Source organism: Lipotes vexillifer, unplaced genomic scaffold (assembly GCF_000442215.2).
Source record: "Lipotes vexillifer unplaced genomic scaffold, Lipotes_vexillifer_v1.1 scaffold147, whole genome shotgun sequence".
Classification (NCBI taxonomy): domain Eukaryota; kingdom Metazoa; phylum Chordata; class Mammalia; order Artiodactyla; family Lipotidae; genus Lipotes; species Lipotes vexillifer.
The window spans coordinates 188,830-206,195 of NW_006778796.1; the positions used below are offsets into that span (position 1 = coordinate 188,830).

Below are 17,366 nucleotides of genomic sequence, written 5' to 3' on the forward strand. Positions count from 1 at the left end.
GTGGGGGGGGGATGGGAGTGGAAACACTTTCTATGTCCTGGACTGCCATTGTAAAGTCAGCTGGAGATAGGACATTCCAGTAAACTGGGGAAAGTAATCTATCACCTTTAGAGAACGTCTAAAAAGATGACCATGACAATAATGGTGACAGCTAACATTTATTGAACACGAAATATATCAGGCACTGTATTAATTGTTTTACATGTATAATTTTCTTTAATCCTCTTACCAAGCCAACAAGGTAGGAACTACTATTATCCCCATGTTACAGATGAGAAAACTAAGACACAGAATGATTAAGTAACTTGTTTCAAAGAAACAAATCAACTGTAATTCGAAGCTATTTAGCAGGAAGGACATATAATGCATCTTTCTGGTGGGAGTCTTCCCAGAAAACCCCATACATTTCTGATGAACAGGGTGAGAGGCTTTATAATCTGGCCCTGACTCCCCTCTGTCCCCCTACTCCAGTCTCTCACAGAGATCCTACTGCAGTCAAATGCACTGACTCACCTGACTGCAAGACGGAATGCCTTCCTGTCCCCGTGCCCTCCCCTCTTCCTGTATCAAAATCTACCCATCTTCAAGTTCAAGTACCACCTGCTCCATGACACCATCCCAACCACTCAAGTACAACCAGCTGTAAGAATTCTGTGTCCCCTGAATTCCACAAAATAGTCTGTCTTTAAGAAATACTGGGCATGTTTGCAACATGGTTGGGCCCAAAGATTACCATACTAAGTGAAGTAAGTCAGACAGAGAAAGACAAATATCATATGATATCACACATATGTAGAATCTTAAAAAATGATACAAATGAACTTACTTACAAAGCAGAAATAGACTCACAGACATAGAAAACAAACTTATGGTTACCAACGGGGAAAGGGGGAGGGAGGGATAAGTTAGGGATTTGGGATTAACAGATATGCACTCCTATATATAAAATATAAATAGCAAGGAACTACTGTATAGCACAGTGAATTATATACAGTATCTTTAATAAACTATAATGAAAAATAATCTGAAAAAACAATATATATATATACACACACTCACATATAACTGAATCACTTTGCTGTACACCTGAAACATTGTAAATCAACTATACTTCAATAAAAAGTAAGTAAAAAAAGAGCAATGATTAAAAAAAGAGAAATATTGGGTAAGTGGTTCTTTGTATGTCTATATGACAAATACCTACGTCATCTAAGCATATTTTAAATTCCTTCCTGTAAGAGCACAATGCCTGGCAGACTGCAGATGCCTAATCAATATATCCTCACCATCATTTCTTGGACCAAAAAAGTCTAGATTATTTATTTTATGACGTTCACAGGCCCGGCACGTAATTAAAAGGGAACGGTTCAGAAAAGAAGGGAATCGTAAAGTGTTACTTTATGTACGCATAATTCTGTTCCAGCAGGTGCTGGGAGATGGCTCTCTGCTCAGTTACCCACGTTGGAATTTAAATTGGTTTTGAACTGGAGGGGCTTTGAGGGCTGCTCCCTTCTGGAGTGTACGCAGCGTGTACGGCCAGCGGGGCTTTGAGTCGCTACACGCATGTTTCCATTCGTGGACACGACCACAGGCAGCACCAAACCATTACCTTCTAATTTTCGGAACCTCAGCATGACAGGTGATCAACACTTCACAGCACTGGCCTAAGAATTGGTAAACGCAGGCCACACGTTTAAAATATGCAGAAACAACAAAACAGATTCTTGAATTCATTTCAAAAGGGTGCTCAAAACTGCGATCTTGAATGACAGAGCCATGTGTTATGCTAGTGGACACATAAATTCCCACCTGGCAAGCACCAGGGTGTCATCTGCACACCCCAAAATAAAGAACTCTGGGTCCTCCTTTAAGTAAAGACTAAGGGGAAGGTGACAAATGATTACGCAGTGCAATTCCCCTTTCCTTCCTCCCGTCACACAATGAGCAACTATCCTTTTTGTCGTGTGTGCGAACTGTTTAAATAAGAAGCTTCTGCTAGTTCTTATTTTCAATGTGAGAGAAGAAATCAAAATGCCCATTTCACAAGCATGGCATCTTTTTCAGAACATAAAACCAAAGGGGAAAAGCAAAGGGAATGTATGTCATCAGGAGACAATTACCCATGACAATCAAACAATTGCTGCAGGCAGTCAGTGAGGACCAGCGCCCTAGAATACTACGCAAAAATTTATTTATGCCTGAACTTTCTCTATGGACAGCTGTTCAGGGAAGATGACTTGCTTCTTTTGCCTGACAAAGGAAATTTAGACAGCTGCTCTCCAACTCTGACTTCCAGAGAGCTGGGGATTGAAACTGCCATCTGTAGAATAGCTTTTGTTCAATTTGCAGACCACATCACGACCTATGTAAGTGACGTCCCATCAAGGGGTTAATGTCCCACGATCAGGGTGTCCTGGGTACGATGTTTATTATATGTGCTTTCTTCATTTAATCATTGATTTGAAACCCCTCTCAGCATAAAGGACTGGCAAATTCTTATTGACACAGAGACTATGAAAACATGTCTACTGTGAAAAGGACGACTGGGGATCACCTAATAGAAAAGGCAAGAACAAACAGACAGTGGTTTTTCCAACCTTATCACATTTAAAATGAACGTGCCAGTCCCTCGTCTAACTTATTCTAATTAATAGAGTCAGGCACTCACCACATGCATTTCTAGTGCAGATCGTGAGCTGAAAACTATGAACCAAAGTCTTGTTCCCTTAAGCTAACAAGGCTCCAAGCAGCTTCAGCAACAGCAACAATGAAACAGAAGATTGCAGGTGCGTACCTTAACCTCCTGATTGGTAAAGACCTCCACATCCACCACGCAGGCAACCAGAGTGGAAGCATCACAGTCCATGCTAGGGGCTGGCATTCCCCCTCCGGAATTGACAATAAACAGCTAGGCAGCCTCCGAGTCGTGCGGGCTGGGAAGAGCCTTCCAGGTGGATGTTTCCGGGCCGGCCGGGCGCTGCCCTGCCCTGGGGATGGCCGAGCTGGGCACCTGAGCCCACTCCGCTGCACACACACAGCCCGCCGCGGCTCAGGCAGCAGGGCAGAGTAAGAGCGGCTGGCTCTCTGATGGCAATGACATCACCGCAAAGACTGACACAAGCTGGAGCTATTTTTTTCCCCCCAGCCTTTTATCTCTAGGCAGTGCAGTGGAGCAAATTGAACATGATTATGTGCTAAATCTGAACTCAGACTAAATCAATTCAGGCAGCGTTCGCTAGGAACTGAGTCATAGCTGTTGTTTCAGCCCGAGTGCTTATGTTTGCAAAAAGCAAGGGTGGGGAGAGGGGGGGATCTGACACCAGAGGCTCTCTTTGGGGTGGGGGTGGGAATTATTCTGCCGATGAGCCTCCTGAGGTTAAGGTGTGACCATTTTCTGCCTCAGAAATGAGCAGGAAGTTGAGGCATTTTGCAAATTGCGTGGCTTCTGTTAACTGCCCTGTGCCGCTCAGAGCGGCCACACATGTTCTGGGCATGCTAATGCATCCCGGGCGGGCACAGGCTACACAGAAATCCATTCTTGGAGTGACTAAAGAGCTGGTCGTCAGTCATGTAGGCAGCCTGCTAAGAGGAGATAATTAGAGGTTTGTGGATTTGTGTTTGAAGCACATATGTGCAGACCAGAAACTCTAAAAGCTCGGGATTTCAGGCTGTCTCCAAGGTCATTCAAACCAAAAGCGGGCAGTGGAAAGGAGTTAACAGCAAACATCTCATGCGGGGACAGATGGCAGAATCTAGCGGGCAAATGCACTGATGTGGGTCATTATCAGAGCCTCGGGGCTTGATTTCTCCTGAGACTCTGAACATGTCTGATGGCTTTTTCAGCCTCTTTTCCTAAATGTGAACCCCAGAAGGGCAGGGCCGTGGATAATTCATCTTTATATCTTGAGACCTTTGCCGAGTGTCTGGCATGAGAAGGCAATAATTGTTTAATGAACGAACAAACCAAACAGGGGCAGCCTTCTTTTACAGTAGAAGTGAGCAAAGGAAAAAAATCTGAATCGCTTTCATTTTATCATTGGTTACAAAAATACCAGTAGAACTTACATTCTGGCAGGATCTATGCCCGGTAGGAATGCAGGTGCATCTTCAGTGGCTATCAGAGGTCATGATTCGTAACAGATTGGCACCTTTCTAACCCGTGACTGGACAAGGTGGTCCAATTTTGCGTGCAGATGAGAAAGGTGACATTTTAGACTGAAGGTAGAAGTTTTGTGGTTGATCCTCATTTGGGGCTACATGTGAGCCTAATGTTCCCCTTCAACGAGGCATTTCCAGGTTAAATGCAATCAGTCCACAAATAGAAGTATGTAGACTGATGAAACTGTGTGCGGTGGTGGTGGTGTGTGTGTGCGTGTGTGTGTGTACGGCACTTACTGTGTTGTCCAGGGCACTGTGAGGAATATGAAATCATGTCTGCAGATAATTCAACTAACACTTACTGCGTGATGACTATGTTCAAAGCTCTATACCAGCTGCTCTAAAGGATAAAATGAATAAGTAAAATTCACTGTCCTCAAGGAGCTTAAAATCCAGGAGAGGAGATGAGACATGGAGACAAACACCCTATAAAACAAGGCCATGGTGATGGTGGCAAAGGAGGGACAGATGGCACTTGGTGGGAGCACTGGAGAGACAGCAATGGATGCTGAAGGGAGCTGGGGCAGATGAGCCTCAAGGACATGACTTCTGCTCTGACCTTGAAACATCGGTAAGACTTTGTCAGACAGAGAAGGGGTGAAGAGAGCCCCCAAGGCAGGGACCGCAGACTAGAAATATCCAGAGCAAAGAAAGAACAGGGGTTTTTTTTTTGGGGGGGGGGGGGGGGGGCACATTTAAGGTTAAATTTGTCCAGAGCCAGGGATAAACAAGGCAGAAAGAGCCAGGTGACACAAAGCCTCGAGGGGCCCTTTGCATCTATCTGGTCAACCATGGAATGCCCGGCAAAGGTTTCTGAGAAAGTGAATGGGTCTGTCTATACATAAATATAGCTGAAATGTAAAGTATACAAGAAGATGAATGCAAATTTAAATATCACTCACATCGGTTCAAGAGGCAGAACCAAAACAAGGCTATTTTTTCACATGCCGTGGTACATCCCCAAATTTATTTTTTTAAGGGTCACAGCAGCAGTGTGCTGGTAAATATTTAACACTCAGCTCTGAAAAGAAAAGCCTGATGTGTAGCATTTGCTGATTCCTTTGATGTAAATATCCTCATCATGGCTGACTTGAAGCAACCAATATAAAGTCCCCGAATGCAAAGTTGGGAGTGACTGACCTGCTCACCCCAGCCATGTGAGCTGCCTCGGGGACAGAACGGTCTCATCGTCCTGAAAAGGCTATACTGTATTAATGACAGCTCCTACGGTTCACAGAGTTTAAGGTTAACCATTGCTCTGTTCACTCAAAGCACTCTGTGAATTACTGCACACTTTCTGTTTAGGAAATAGCTATGGAGGGTATACATGCATTATTTCAAGAGAAAGAGCTTTGCTCTGACACATCTTGGCAGGACGACATTAGTCTATCCAGGAAGTAAAGCCTCACTCCAAACTGTAAAATAGGTAGTTGTTTCCTGATGCATCTTTCAGTTTCTCCTTGTTGATTTGTTTCTTCCCTGGAGATCCCTTCTCGTGCTCTTGAGTCCACTAACTTTATGCTTTCCTTTTTTAAAATATCTTTTCAAGGACACAGCTTTCAATTCATTTCTATTAGCATGAAATGACTGATAACTTATAGTACTATCTGGCATAGAGGAATCTGTATGATGGGTAATACTATAGGGGATCAAATCTTAAATTGAGTAAATAGTGTACTTAGGGTGAAATTATAGGCATCGAGAGCATGTAGTGATTTTGAAATAAAATTATTGGATTTTTAATAGGTTGGTTCAACAAATTGGCTATATTATACTATTCAGTTGCTTATACAAAACACTTTGCTATAGATTAGAGTCCCTAGGGGCCTTCCCTGTTAAAATTGTGCCCTATTTCTCGAGATAGAATCTACTTTTGATAGCTGGGGGATGACCGGCAGCCTGGGAGGTACCTGGGGTCTGTATATAAGCACCCGGGATATGCCTACAAGGTCCTATGAACCCTAGCTCTTGTCTGTTCTCCCTCCCACCTGAGCTCACCATTTCTCCCTTTCCTCTCCACATTCCAGATTCACTGGTCTTCTTGGGATTCCAAAAAAAATAAATAAATAAATGCCAAGCTCCTTCTCATCTCAGGGCCTTCCCACTTGCTACTGCCTTTGTCAAAAAGTACCCAGGTTTCCGCATGGCCGACTCCTTCTTACCATCCAGCTCTCAGCTCACATGTCATCTCCTTGGAGAAGTCTTCCCTGATCACCTAAATAAAATACGTGTACCCATGTGTGCACATGCACACACACACGGACTCAATCACTATCCGGCATCTTCTCTCTAATTTTATTCATAGCACAATCTGAAACTGTTCACTTATTTCTTGACTTGTTATTTGTTGTATCCCCAACTAGAATGTAGTCTCCACAAAACAGAGGTTTTTGCCTATTCTGTTCCCTGCTGTATTCTCAGGGGCTAGAAAAGTACCTGTCACTTAGGAGGTACTCTAAGGAATATCTGAAGTGTGAATGGATAAATAAATAAATGAATCTAAAAAAGCAAGTAGAAGGACTCAAACCCATAGAGGTGCCTCCTGATCTGGAGTTTGAGAAAGGTCCTTGCAGGATACATGAGCATCTGAGTTCAGTAATCACCCCCACCACTGACAGCTGAACCCTGGCACAGCTCTGCTCAGAAGCACCCTTTCCAGGTGAAGTGGCCAGAAAAATCTTAGGATTCATTCAAACCATGGTTCTTCCAATGATCGATCACATTAAGGAAATGGATGCAGCACGATGCAGACCCTGAGACAAAGACCACTTCCCTACCCCTCAGGCCAGGTAGTTCTCCAAGAGGATTGACAGCTGAGCTGAGGCACTAACCCCCAAGTGGGCAGGAAGAGATGGGGACCTTCCAATCTCAGAGGCAGCAGCCAAGTCCGGTTTGCTAATGAGTATAGATGTTCCCATTACAACTATGGGTCATCAAAGGCTTTCCTCCCTCTATGTGTCCTTCTGGATCACTTTTTTTTTTTTTTTTTAATGTTTACTGTTGAAAATCTCAGCCGTATTCAGAAGTTGAAAGAATACTCTACTGAGCTTTCATGTACCCACCACCCAAGTACAACAATAGCTTGGGATCAACCTTCCTTCCTCTCTGCCAGGGGGTCTCAGAGTGTGGTCCCCAGACCAACAGTATCACCACCGGAATTTGTTAGAAAGGCAAATTCTTGGGCCACACCCAAGACTGGGTAGGTAGGACCAGTATTTGTATTTTAACAAGCCCCCCCCAGTGATTCTGACACAAGCTCAAGTCTGAGCACCAGCGTTCCATGTCCCCAACCACTCACACTCCCAGTTATTTTGAAGCCGATGTCTGACATCATATCGTTTCAACCATAAATATCTCAGTGTCTATCTTGAAAAGACAAGGGCTCGTCTTTTGAAATCATAATACCTATCATCACACACACTCAAAAGCAAGAATAGTTCCTCAGTATCATCAAATGTCCTGCCAGTGTTCACGTTCCTCCAGCTGCGCTACCAATGTTCTCTTCCCTCCCCGCCCCCTCTCCATCCCCTCCCTGGTCCCATCCTCCCATCCTTCCTTTATTTAACATTTTGTTTACTTCGCTGGGATCTAAACTACTATGTCTCTCATGTCTCTTTTAGTCTATAGAGTCCTCCTCCATGTCTTCTTTTTTCTTCCTTGCAGTTTGTTGTTGGTGATGATAAAACCATGTTATTTGTCCTTTAGAATTCTCCCCAGTCTGGATTTTCTTGATGAATTCCACATGGTTTCATTTAATTGGTTTCTCTCTTACCTGTAGGTCCTGTAGGTTCATTAGATCCAGAGGCTTGATAGATTTTGGGTTTGGCAAGACTCCTTCATGAATGGTGCTGTATACTTCCACTGGGGGTCTGTAATGCCTGGCCATCTCTTTTTTGTGGTATTAGCAGCCCTTCGTGCTCAACGGGTAGATTTACTCTTTCTTTCTAAGTTGCAGAATGATGGTATTCCCTCTTTATTTATTCACAGAGTACTTCCATCACAAGGAACTACTACCTCTCATCTACTATGGAGTTACCCTGAGCTACATTTTTGTAAGACAGGCAAAATACACACTTGATTCTGTTCCTTTATTAACTAGCTTTCTTTTTTTTTTTTAATGACTTGCTTCACATTATCCTTCGAAGAAGACCACTGAGTTTTTTACTTTATTAAGCATCTTTATGAACTCGTGGACTGAACATATTTGATGGGTTTAAATCCACTGTCGTTTTATCATATTTTTTTGGAATTTTGGAATTTTATTTATTTTTTTATACAGCAGGTTCTTATTAGTTCTCCATTTTATACATATTAGTGTATATATGTCAATCCCAATCTCCCAATTCATCACTGTCGCTTTATCTTATTGATGCTTAAACTGCTGGTGAGACTCTCATCAGGTCGGCTCCTGCATCCTCCTGAGATTGACACAATCTCAGTAGTCTTTGAGGACTCCTTCTGGCAGGACAAAATGTTCCAGACTCATCCTGTCCATTTCCTGCCCCAGATAAGGAATCAGTCATTTCTTTCTCAGTTTCATTTAGTATTTCAACATATTTCAAGATCATAATCTATAGACTTAGAGGTGTTCTTGGCACTGAGCCAGCTATTGTTTACAAGACTTTTTAGTGGACTGAACTAGAAAATATACAAAGGTGTTTTTTTTTTTTTTGCGATATGTGGGCCTCTCACTGTCGTGGCCTTTCCCGTTGCCGGGCGCGCAAGCTCAGCGGCCACGGCTCACGGGCCCAGCCGCTATGCGGCATGTGGGATCCTCCCAGACCGGGGCACGAACCCGTATCCCCTGCATCGGCAGGCGGACTCTCAACCACTGCGCCACCAGGGAGGCCCACAAAGGTGTTTTTTAAACTTTTTTTAGGTAATAAGGCCTTACTTATATATTTTTATTTTTTAATTTATTTTGTAATTGAAGTATAGTTGAATAAATGTGTTTTAAAGATAACGTGCATCTTGAGTTCAGACTGATAATTCCAAATCAAATCCAGAATTTTTTTTTTTTTTTGCAGTACGCGGGCCTCTCACTGTCGTGGCCTCTCCCGCTGCGGAGCACAGGCTCCGGACGTGCAGGCTCAGCGGCCATGGCTCACGGGCCCAGCCGCTCCGCGGCACGTGGGATCTTCCCGGACCGGGGCACGAACCCGCGTCCCCTGCATCGGCAGGCGGACTCTCAACCACTGTGCCATCAGGGAAGCCCCCCAAATCCAGAATGTTTCAGTCATACATCTGTATCCTCCTTCTTCCACACCAAATATCTTGGCTCTTACCAGTAACATAATTACTCATTTGCCTTATTCAATACTACAATACACAGCAGCTTCAGAATCACAATATTCAGTAGGAACAATTTAAGATTTTATCCCCCAGTTCCTTTTGTCCTAAGGGTATATCCCATAAGGATGGTAGAGGTTCCTGTGCTTTGGTCATTTGGAATAGCTCCTTTCCTCCACCAACTGGAAACCAAGTTAGGTTCATTCGTTTCCTTCAAATTTGATTCCTAAGGATTGCTTTCTCAGTAAATTTAATTTTGTTTTTTTTTTTTTTAAATTAATTAATTAATTTATTTATTTTTGGCTGTGTTGGGTCTTCGTTTCTGTGCGAGGGCTTTCTCTAGTTGTGGCAAGTGGGGGCCACTCTTCATCGCGGTGCGCGGGACTCTCACTGTCGCGGCCTCTCTTGTTGCAGAGCACAGGCTCCAGACGCGCAGGCTCAGTAGTTGTGGCTCACGGGCCCAGTTGCTCCCCGGCATGTGGGATCATTCCCAGACCAGGGCTCGAACCCGTGTCCCCTGCATTGGCAGGCAGATTCTCAACCACTGCGCCACCAGGGAAGCCCTAATTTTGTTTTATAAGTATAAAGCATATTCCATGGTTCAAAACTCAAACTACAACTCTACAAAGAAATCTAGCTTCTCTCCCTGTCTCCTCCAGCAAATTCCCTCCCTCCCTCCCTCCCATACAGGTTACTGTTATTTCATCTTTATTGTTTAATCTGTTCTCTCATTTAAAAATATATAAATATATACGTGTATTATTTTCCCTCCCTTTCTTTGACAAATGATAGCATACTTTGCACATTTTTCTCTGTCTTGCTTTTATCACTAGAAAACATGATCCTAGAGATCATTACATTGTCCTATGTAAAAGTATTCCCATTCCTTTTTCACAGCTGTATAGTATTCCACCATGTGCACTATGTGGGTTTACCACGTTGGTGCAACTAAGCCCCTACTGATGAGTAACTGGGTTGTTTCCAGTCTTTTGCTATTAAATAGTGCAGCAATGGATAGGCTTGGCTTATATCTACTCACATTTTTCTACTGTAACTTTGGGACAGATTCTAGAAGTGAAATTGCTGGGTTAAAAGGCAAATGCATGGATAATTTTGCTAGATTTAGACAAATTCTCCTCCATTGGGGTTGTACCATTTTGCTTTGTACCACCAGCAATTTATGAGAAAGGGGGTTTCTCCACAGCACGTGTTATAGAATGCCTTGGACGTTTGCCTATCTGGTGAGTGAGATGTGGTTATCTCGGTGCGTTTCTCCTACTATGGGGACATCTAAGGATCTTTCTACATGTGAACTAGTATAGCATTGTCCCAGTCAATACCTCCCTGGCTTTCCTCCAACTAATTCAGATTCTGTTTCTGACCTGAGCAAGCAAAAAGTCTAAATAACCACAGTTCTCAGTGGGTTTTGGTTTGCATTCTTCTTATTATGAGCCTGGTGGGGCATCTGTTCATCTGGTCAAGAGCTATTTGCATTTCTTCTCTGATACCTCACTTAGGTCTGGTCATCACAAGCCAAACACATTCTCACCTCCAGCCCCTTGGCTTCCCTCGCCTGGAAGTCCATTTCCCCCATCTCAGCAGGGCTCACTCCTCCACAGCATTCAGGCCTCAGCTCAAAGGCCCCCGCCTCAGAGAAGCCCACCCTGATTAGCCTATCTAAGTAGGACCCTTCTCACTATCTCCCTGCCTTGTTTTATCTTTTTTCAAAGCACTTACCACTAACAGATATCACAATTTATTTGTGTAGTTTCTGTTGATCTCTCCATTGGAATGAAAACTCCATGAGGGCAGGGCCCCTCTACCTTGCTCACTGTGTTTTCCCCCAGTGCCTACAATGGGGGCTGCCACACAGTGACAGCTCAGGGAAATAAATGTGTGGGTGACTGGATAATGGAATGAGTGGCATCCTTTAGCTGTGGGAGCCACCTGAGAAGAGGGGCTGCCGGGGGTCCCTTTAAAGGAATGTGAACCTGGCAAGGGAGAGTGAGGCAAATGAAGGTGCCTCGGGTCACAGGGCGATGGGAATGGTGCAGTGGGAGTTGGAGGGTCCATAAGAAGTGAGAGGGACACTTACAGGGGAGAAGGAGGGACACAAAAAGCTAGCTCCCCATCCTGCACAGGTCTCGGCTAAGTGGCAACTGCAATGCCCTCGGTCAGACTTGGGGACCGTCCTCATTCCTCCACTGCCCGGTGGGCACCTCCAGAGGCCCCACGAATATCCTACAGCTTATCCTCGAGTAGCACTCTGAAGAAGCCATCTCACTTCTTTTTCTTTTGCGGTACGCGGGCCTCTCACTGCTGTGGCCTCTCCCGTTGCGGAGCACAGGCTCCCGACGCGCAGGCCCAGCGGCCATGGCTCACGGGCCCAGCCGCTCCACGGCATGTGGGATCTTCCCGGACTGGGGCACGAACCCCTGTCCCCTGCATCGGCAGGCGGACTCTCAACCACTGCGCCACCAGGGAAGCCCTCACTTCATTTTTGCCTTACCCTCTTCCCCAGGTCTCAGGGTTTCATCCCTGCCTTGATCCACCTTCAGGAAGACCTATCCCCCTTCCCGTCCTCCCCATCTGAACCGGCTTGTGGGGGGATTACACCGGGCCATGCTATGTCTAAGAAGCCGACACACTTGAAAAGTTACAGGGAAGAAAATTAATAGGGTGTTTGCTTAGCACCCCTGTGTCTCTGGGAGCTGTTCCTCCTCCCCGCCCTGGGTTCACCTGAGGGAGGCCCTGACCAGTCCAAGCCAGTCAGAGTTCCTGAGACGATTTCCCAGACCCAAAGTGGGTCAGGAGTGCCAGTCCCCTGTGGTGCCGGAAGCCTGGGACTGTGGCTGGCCATGTTTTTTTCACCATAAAGCCACCTTCAGACAGAAACTGAAAGAAAAAGTGGAGGAAGGAAGTCCTAGAAGCATTAGAGTCCTTGTTTCCGGTTGCTCCTGAGGCCTGGGGGCACCTTGTCCTTGCATGGGTCTCCTCAGTCAACTCTTCTCTTGGTGATATTACATATTCTAGTATTATCCCAACCAAGGCCTCCCTTTTTTCCCCAAGCTAATTCAGATATTGTTTCTGTCACTAACAACCAAAAAAGTCCACACACACAGCCCTAGAGTAAGAGGGGACACTAAAGTGGGAGTCATTCATCAGGGACCACAGATTCAGGTCTCCAAACTATCCCATGGAAGTGCCTCCTGCCCCCAATTAGACTTGAGGTGAGGGAGCTGCCACCATCTAAGCCTCCCACCTGAGGTAACAGCAGGAGTCCCAGGATGGATTTCTGCAAAGAAAACCTGCTCACAGAATCATCTTTCCATTTCCACTTGCTTATCCCTCCTTCAGGTTTCAGAGCAATCTAACTAGTTTTGGGCCACCTGCTTTGAAAATCTGCATATTGGTCTGATACCTATATGCAGAACAGACCTATTGGTCTGTTCAAAATGTCGTATTTACTATGCTATCACGTCTCAGTTGAAACTTGGAATTTATCATCCCATCACACTATCATTGACTTAGGGCAACACTTGTGAAGTCACTCAGCAAAAATTCACAAGCATTGTGTTATTTAAACTTCACAATAGGCCCCATTCCGAAATGAGGAAGTCATTTGCCCAAGGTCAAATAGCTAGAAAGTGGTAGAGCCAGGTTGAATCTTGAAGGGCTTATCTCCAAAGTGTGAACTCTTCACTTCCAACGTTCTAGAAGTGAGAACATGAACACATCTGCACTTTTGAAAGGAGTCTATTGCTGATGTGAAGACTGGATTGGAATGTAACAAAGGCAGAAGGGGAGAAAACTGACATCTCAAAGGACATTTAAGAGAGTAGATACTTGGCTGTATTTGACTGGATTATCTAAGCCAGTGGCAATGAGGGACCAAATTCGTCAATGAGACATTGTAGAAATATAAGAAAGAACTCGGTGACTAGAAGGGGGGTAGGTGGTGGGGGAGTTAGTTGTGTGTGGGGGGGGGTGGTCAGGAAAAGCAGTGGAGGTGTTGCACAGTTAAGGTTTCAAAGTCTTATCTGTAAGGAGAAGATGGTGCCAGGGACAAGGGTGGGTCTCTTAAAAAGATCAAAGATCCCATCTACCAGCAAAATCAAGAAAGCCTTCAATGAAAGAGGAGGGCATATGATATGGACACTTAGTAGAACTAACAGAGATCAAGGTCTTGTGAGCAAGGTTGCGGTTTGTTTAAAGACCAGCAAATGGCTCATTTAGTTTGAATGGCAAGTCCGAGCAGGGCCATGGTGAGTTGTAAGATGGGAAGAGACGTTTGTAGCCGCAAAGGTGAGGAATTTGAGTGCCACGATGAAGACTGAGTATATTTCATTCAGAAAGATATGGGATCTATCAAAAGTTTATGAAAAGATCTAGGGTGAATCGGAGTGAAGAGTGATTGGAGATTTTTGTTTCCAAACTTTAGCCAGAAGGTGATGAGGGGCTGGATCTTGGAGATGTAATCGTAATATAAGGAAAGAAATGGATATGAGAAACACCATGGAGATAGAATGTTCAAGATTTAACAACTAATTGGCTGTCAAGGTAATGGTCTGGGGCTGGAGAATGAAGTGAGGAGGCATCAAGGTTGGAGGTACCAGAAAAAGGAGAAGGGGTGGCAGGGAGGGAAGGAGATTCTAAAATTCCAAGCCTGTGTAGACAGTGGTAACTTTATCTGAAATAACTTCACGATGCAGGTGACAAGAGTAAATTGTGATCAGATTTATACACGCACGACAGTGAGATACACATCCACGTTTGTTCATTTCAATAGTTAGCTAGTAACATTAATCTTTACATTAGCAGAAAAGGGTAAGTAAGGGTAAAAACTGAGATTACAACTTACAGTAGTAGATACTAGTCTTTATTGGTATTGATTAGGAATGGATATTATTGCAAAACTGTTATGGTTCTGACTAATCAAAACTCTAGAAACAGATTCCCTTTCAGCCTAGCCCCACTCTCCCTCTCATGCTAAGGCCATAGCATGGAACCAAATCTATGAGTAGTGGTCCTTCCATGCAACTATGTCTACTCTCTTTTAAAAAGGCCTAGACTTTAGTTGAGGTGTAACTACATGAAAGTATTTGATGAATCTTACTCTTTATTTGAAATTAAAGAATTATAAAAAAAAAAAACAAAAAACAGGGCTTCCCTGGTGGCACAGTGGTTGAGAGTCCGCCTGCCGATGCAAGGGACGCGGGTTCGTGCCCTGGTCCGGGAAGATCTTAATGGTTGATGGAGAATTACAATAGATTTGGCATAACTAGACTCAAGAAGGCATCTGGTCAGAGGTCAGAAGAGCAAAAAGGCAGAGACTTAAGCAGGAGCAGCTTGGACTACCTTCCCCAAGCAAGCCGATGAAAGGTGACGTTACGAGGGGAGGACTCTGGCAGAGGGCTCTCTCCTGATAAGCATTTTATCAGTGACTTGAGAGATGCTAGGGAAGGCACACTAATTAAACAGGATCCTGAAAGAGCGCAAGGTAACAGAGGGCTGCACAGAATTTAACCCATTGAAATTTAACAGACATGCTTGCTCTGAATCAATGGGAAGAAAATAGGAGGCTCTGCACTTAAATTCTAAAGCCACACACATTGAGGACAGGGGAGAAGCAGCTTAGCAACACGCCATGTTAAAAAGATCTGGTCAGGGGAATTCCCTGGCGGTCCAGTGGTTAGGACTCTGCGCTTCCATTGCAGGGGGTATGGGTTCAATCCTGGATTGTGTAACTAAGATCCCGCAAGCCGCGTGGCACGGCCAAAAAAAAAAAAAAAAAAGATCTGGGTTAGGAAGGGAATGGATGTTGGGTGGGCATCCATCAATGTCCACCACTCTTTCAACTCTGTACCTGTCAGGGCATTTGGCTGCAAATGATAGAAACTGCTCTTGGCTAACTATCAGAAAAGGAACATACAAGGAAGTTATCAGGTATCACCAAATTAACAAGAATTTTGAGAAAGAGCTTCAGAAATTAGGTAGGAACCAAGAGGGTCTAAACTGCAGAAGACAACCTCCAAGGTGATGCTACAGGAACGAATGTAGATAGGACACTACCACCGGAACCTACAACTCCTGGACATGTCCCTCCTCCTCTACTGCCATGAGTGATCCCTAACTGTCCCTGTGACTTTGTGCCGTATTCTCTGGAGTCAAAGTTTTGAGTGTGGTGTCCAACTGGTCACATCCCGAATCACCCTAAACCCAACAGCTAGGAGATCTGAGTAGGAAAATTTTGGTCCCCATGGCCTCTTAGTGGCAGGTGATATCCTCACCATGGGTGATGGAGGGGAGACTTCCCCAGCACAGATGGGTGTGAGGATGCTGGAAGCTCAAAAATAACAAAGGTCCAGTATCAGCCTCCTACCCACTCTGCCTCCCTACCTGCCCCATCTTCTTTTTGGCACCACCAGATTCATACTTGTGAGAACTGGTTCTGACCACATCACTCCCCTGGCTCAGCTACCTTCATTGCCTTCCCATTGATGGTAGAATCAAATGGTTTTTTGTTGTTTTTTCTTTTAGTATGGTGACATCAACCTACCTCTCCAGCCATTTCTTTTCTAACTACTCCTCTGCACACATCCTACTGTTGAAACAAACTGAACTGCTCAATACATGCCATATTATTAAAAACACTCTGCTTCGTATGGGTGGTTTCCTACAATTAGAATTCATCCATCCATTCATCCATTCAATGTCTATTTAGTGCATATACTGTGTGCCCAGTACTCGCAAGGCGCTGGCCATAGAAAGACGGCAAGTCACTATCCTGTTCCTCAAGGAGGTCATTGTGAAAGGGAGTAAAGAATCACGATACGATTGATATGATATGATATATGATATGAGGATGTGACATAATATAAATTATATTTGCTATAAATGATGTTGATACAAAGTGTGGTATGAGCACAGGAGAATGAGTATCCAAGTTTGCCATATAGAATAGGTATTAGAGAAGCTTTCCCTAAACAAGGAACATTTTGCTAAACATTGAAAAATCAGTAGTTTTCCAGTTATCTAGATGGGCAGACAAGTAGTAAGATGACATTTTAAGTACAGGCGGGAACATGGGATGATGTGGTAAAGGCAAGAGAAACTATGAGTGGCCCAATATTGCACAGAAATTCCCAGATGGAGTTAGGGATGACAGATTGGAAGGTGTGGAAAATGCGGCCAGACTGTTAGGCAGGGGCCTGACCATGAAGAGCTTTGTGAGTTATGGGTAGAAATTTAAATTTTATTCCATGGGAAGAATGACCCAGTGAAGGCTCTAACAGTAGCTTCCTGGCTCTTCTTGCCTCTAATTTCACTGCTACTGAATCCATCCTTCAGACGATCTGTGGCCAGAGAGATCTTTCTACTAAGAAAAAATAAATCATATTACTACACACGAGAGTGGAGTGCAAAGTTGGAACCAGGCGCTGCAAATATGCAAGGGATTTTAGTAAGGAAACATTAGAAATCTAATGCACAAATAGACCTCTGAGACCTTGTGCTGGGAACTTCTCGTGCTACCTTAGTGGAAGGCAAGTCTCCCCCACTAAAATAATGCATATTACTTCCACATACATAATGCACATGAATCCTTTATAACTCTTATCCCACTGTAGGGATAAATGTTTTATTGTGTCCTCGGCACTTAGCATGTTGCCAGGCATAAATCAAGTAATCAAGATAATGTCTGATCAGCGACTGAAAGAATGCATGAGTAAAAGACAAGACAAGCTGAGGTCACCCTCGGCTTCTTTCCATGAATGGGCTATTTCTGAGCCATCTATCCCAGTAGCAGTTCCATCTGCTTTAGTCTTTGGTGCTTAGCATGAATTCTCCTACCCCACTGCCCTATTCCTCAAGCTTTGAGAGTCCTAGAGATGTATACTGAAGAATTAATAAGAAGCGTA

General features: G+C 44.3%; 1 protein-coding gene across 2 annotated transcripts in view; it reads right to left on the bottom strand.

The window, feature by feature from the left end:
- Positions 1–17,366, bottom strand: part of RCAN2 (regulator of calcineurin 2) — a 277,388-nt gene that overhangs the window by 96,183 nt on the left and 163,839 nt on the right. The window contains exon 1 of one of the 2 annotated variants that reach the window (XM_007451897.1): positions 2,795–3,068. The exons of the other annotated variant lie outside the window; for it this stretch is intronic. Coding sequence (XP_007451959.1) covers positions 2,795–2,881 — 87 coding nt within the window. The 5' untranslated portion in view covers positions 2,882–3,068. Of the gene's footprint in view, positions 1–2,794; positions 3,069–17,366 lie in introns of those variants that run through there. 2 annotated transcript variants of the gene reach the window in all.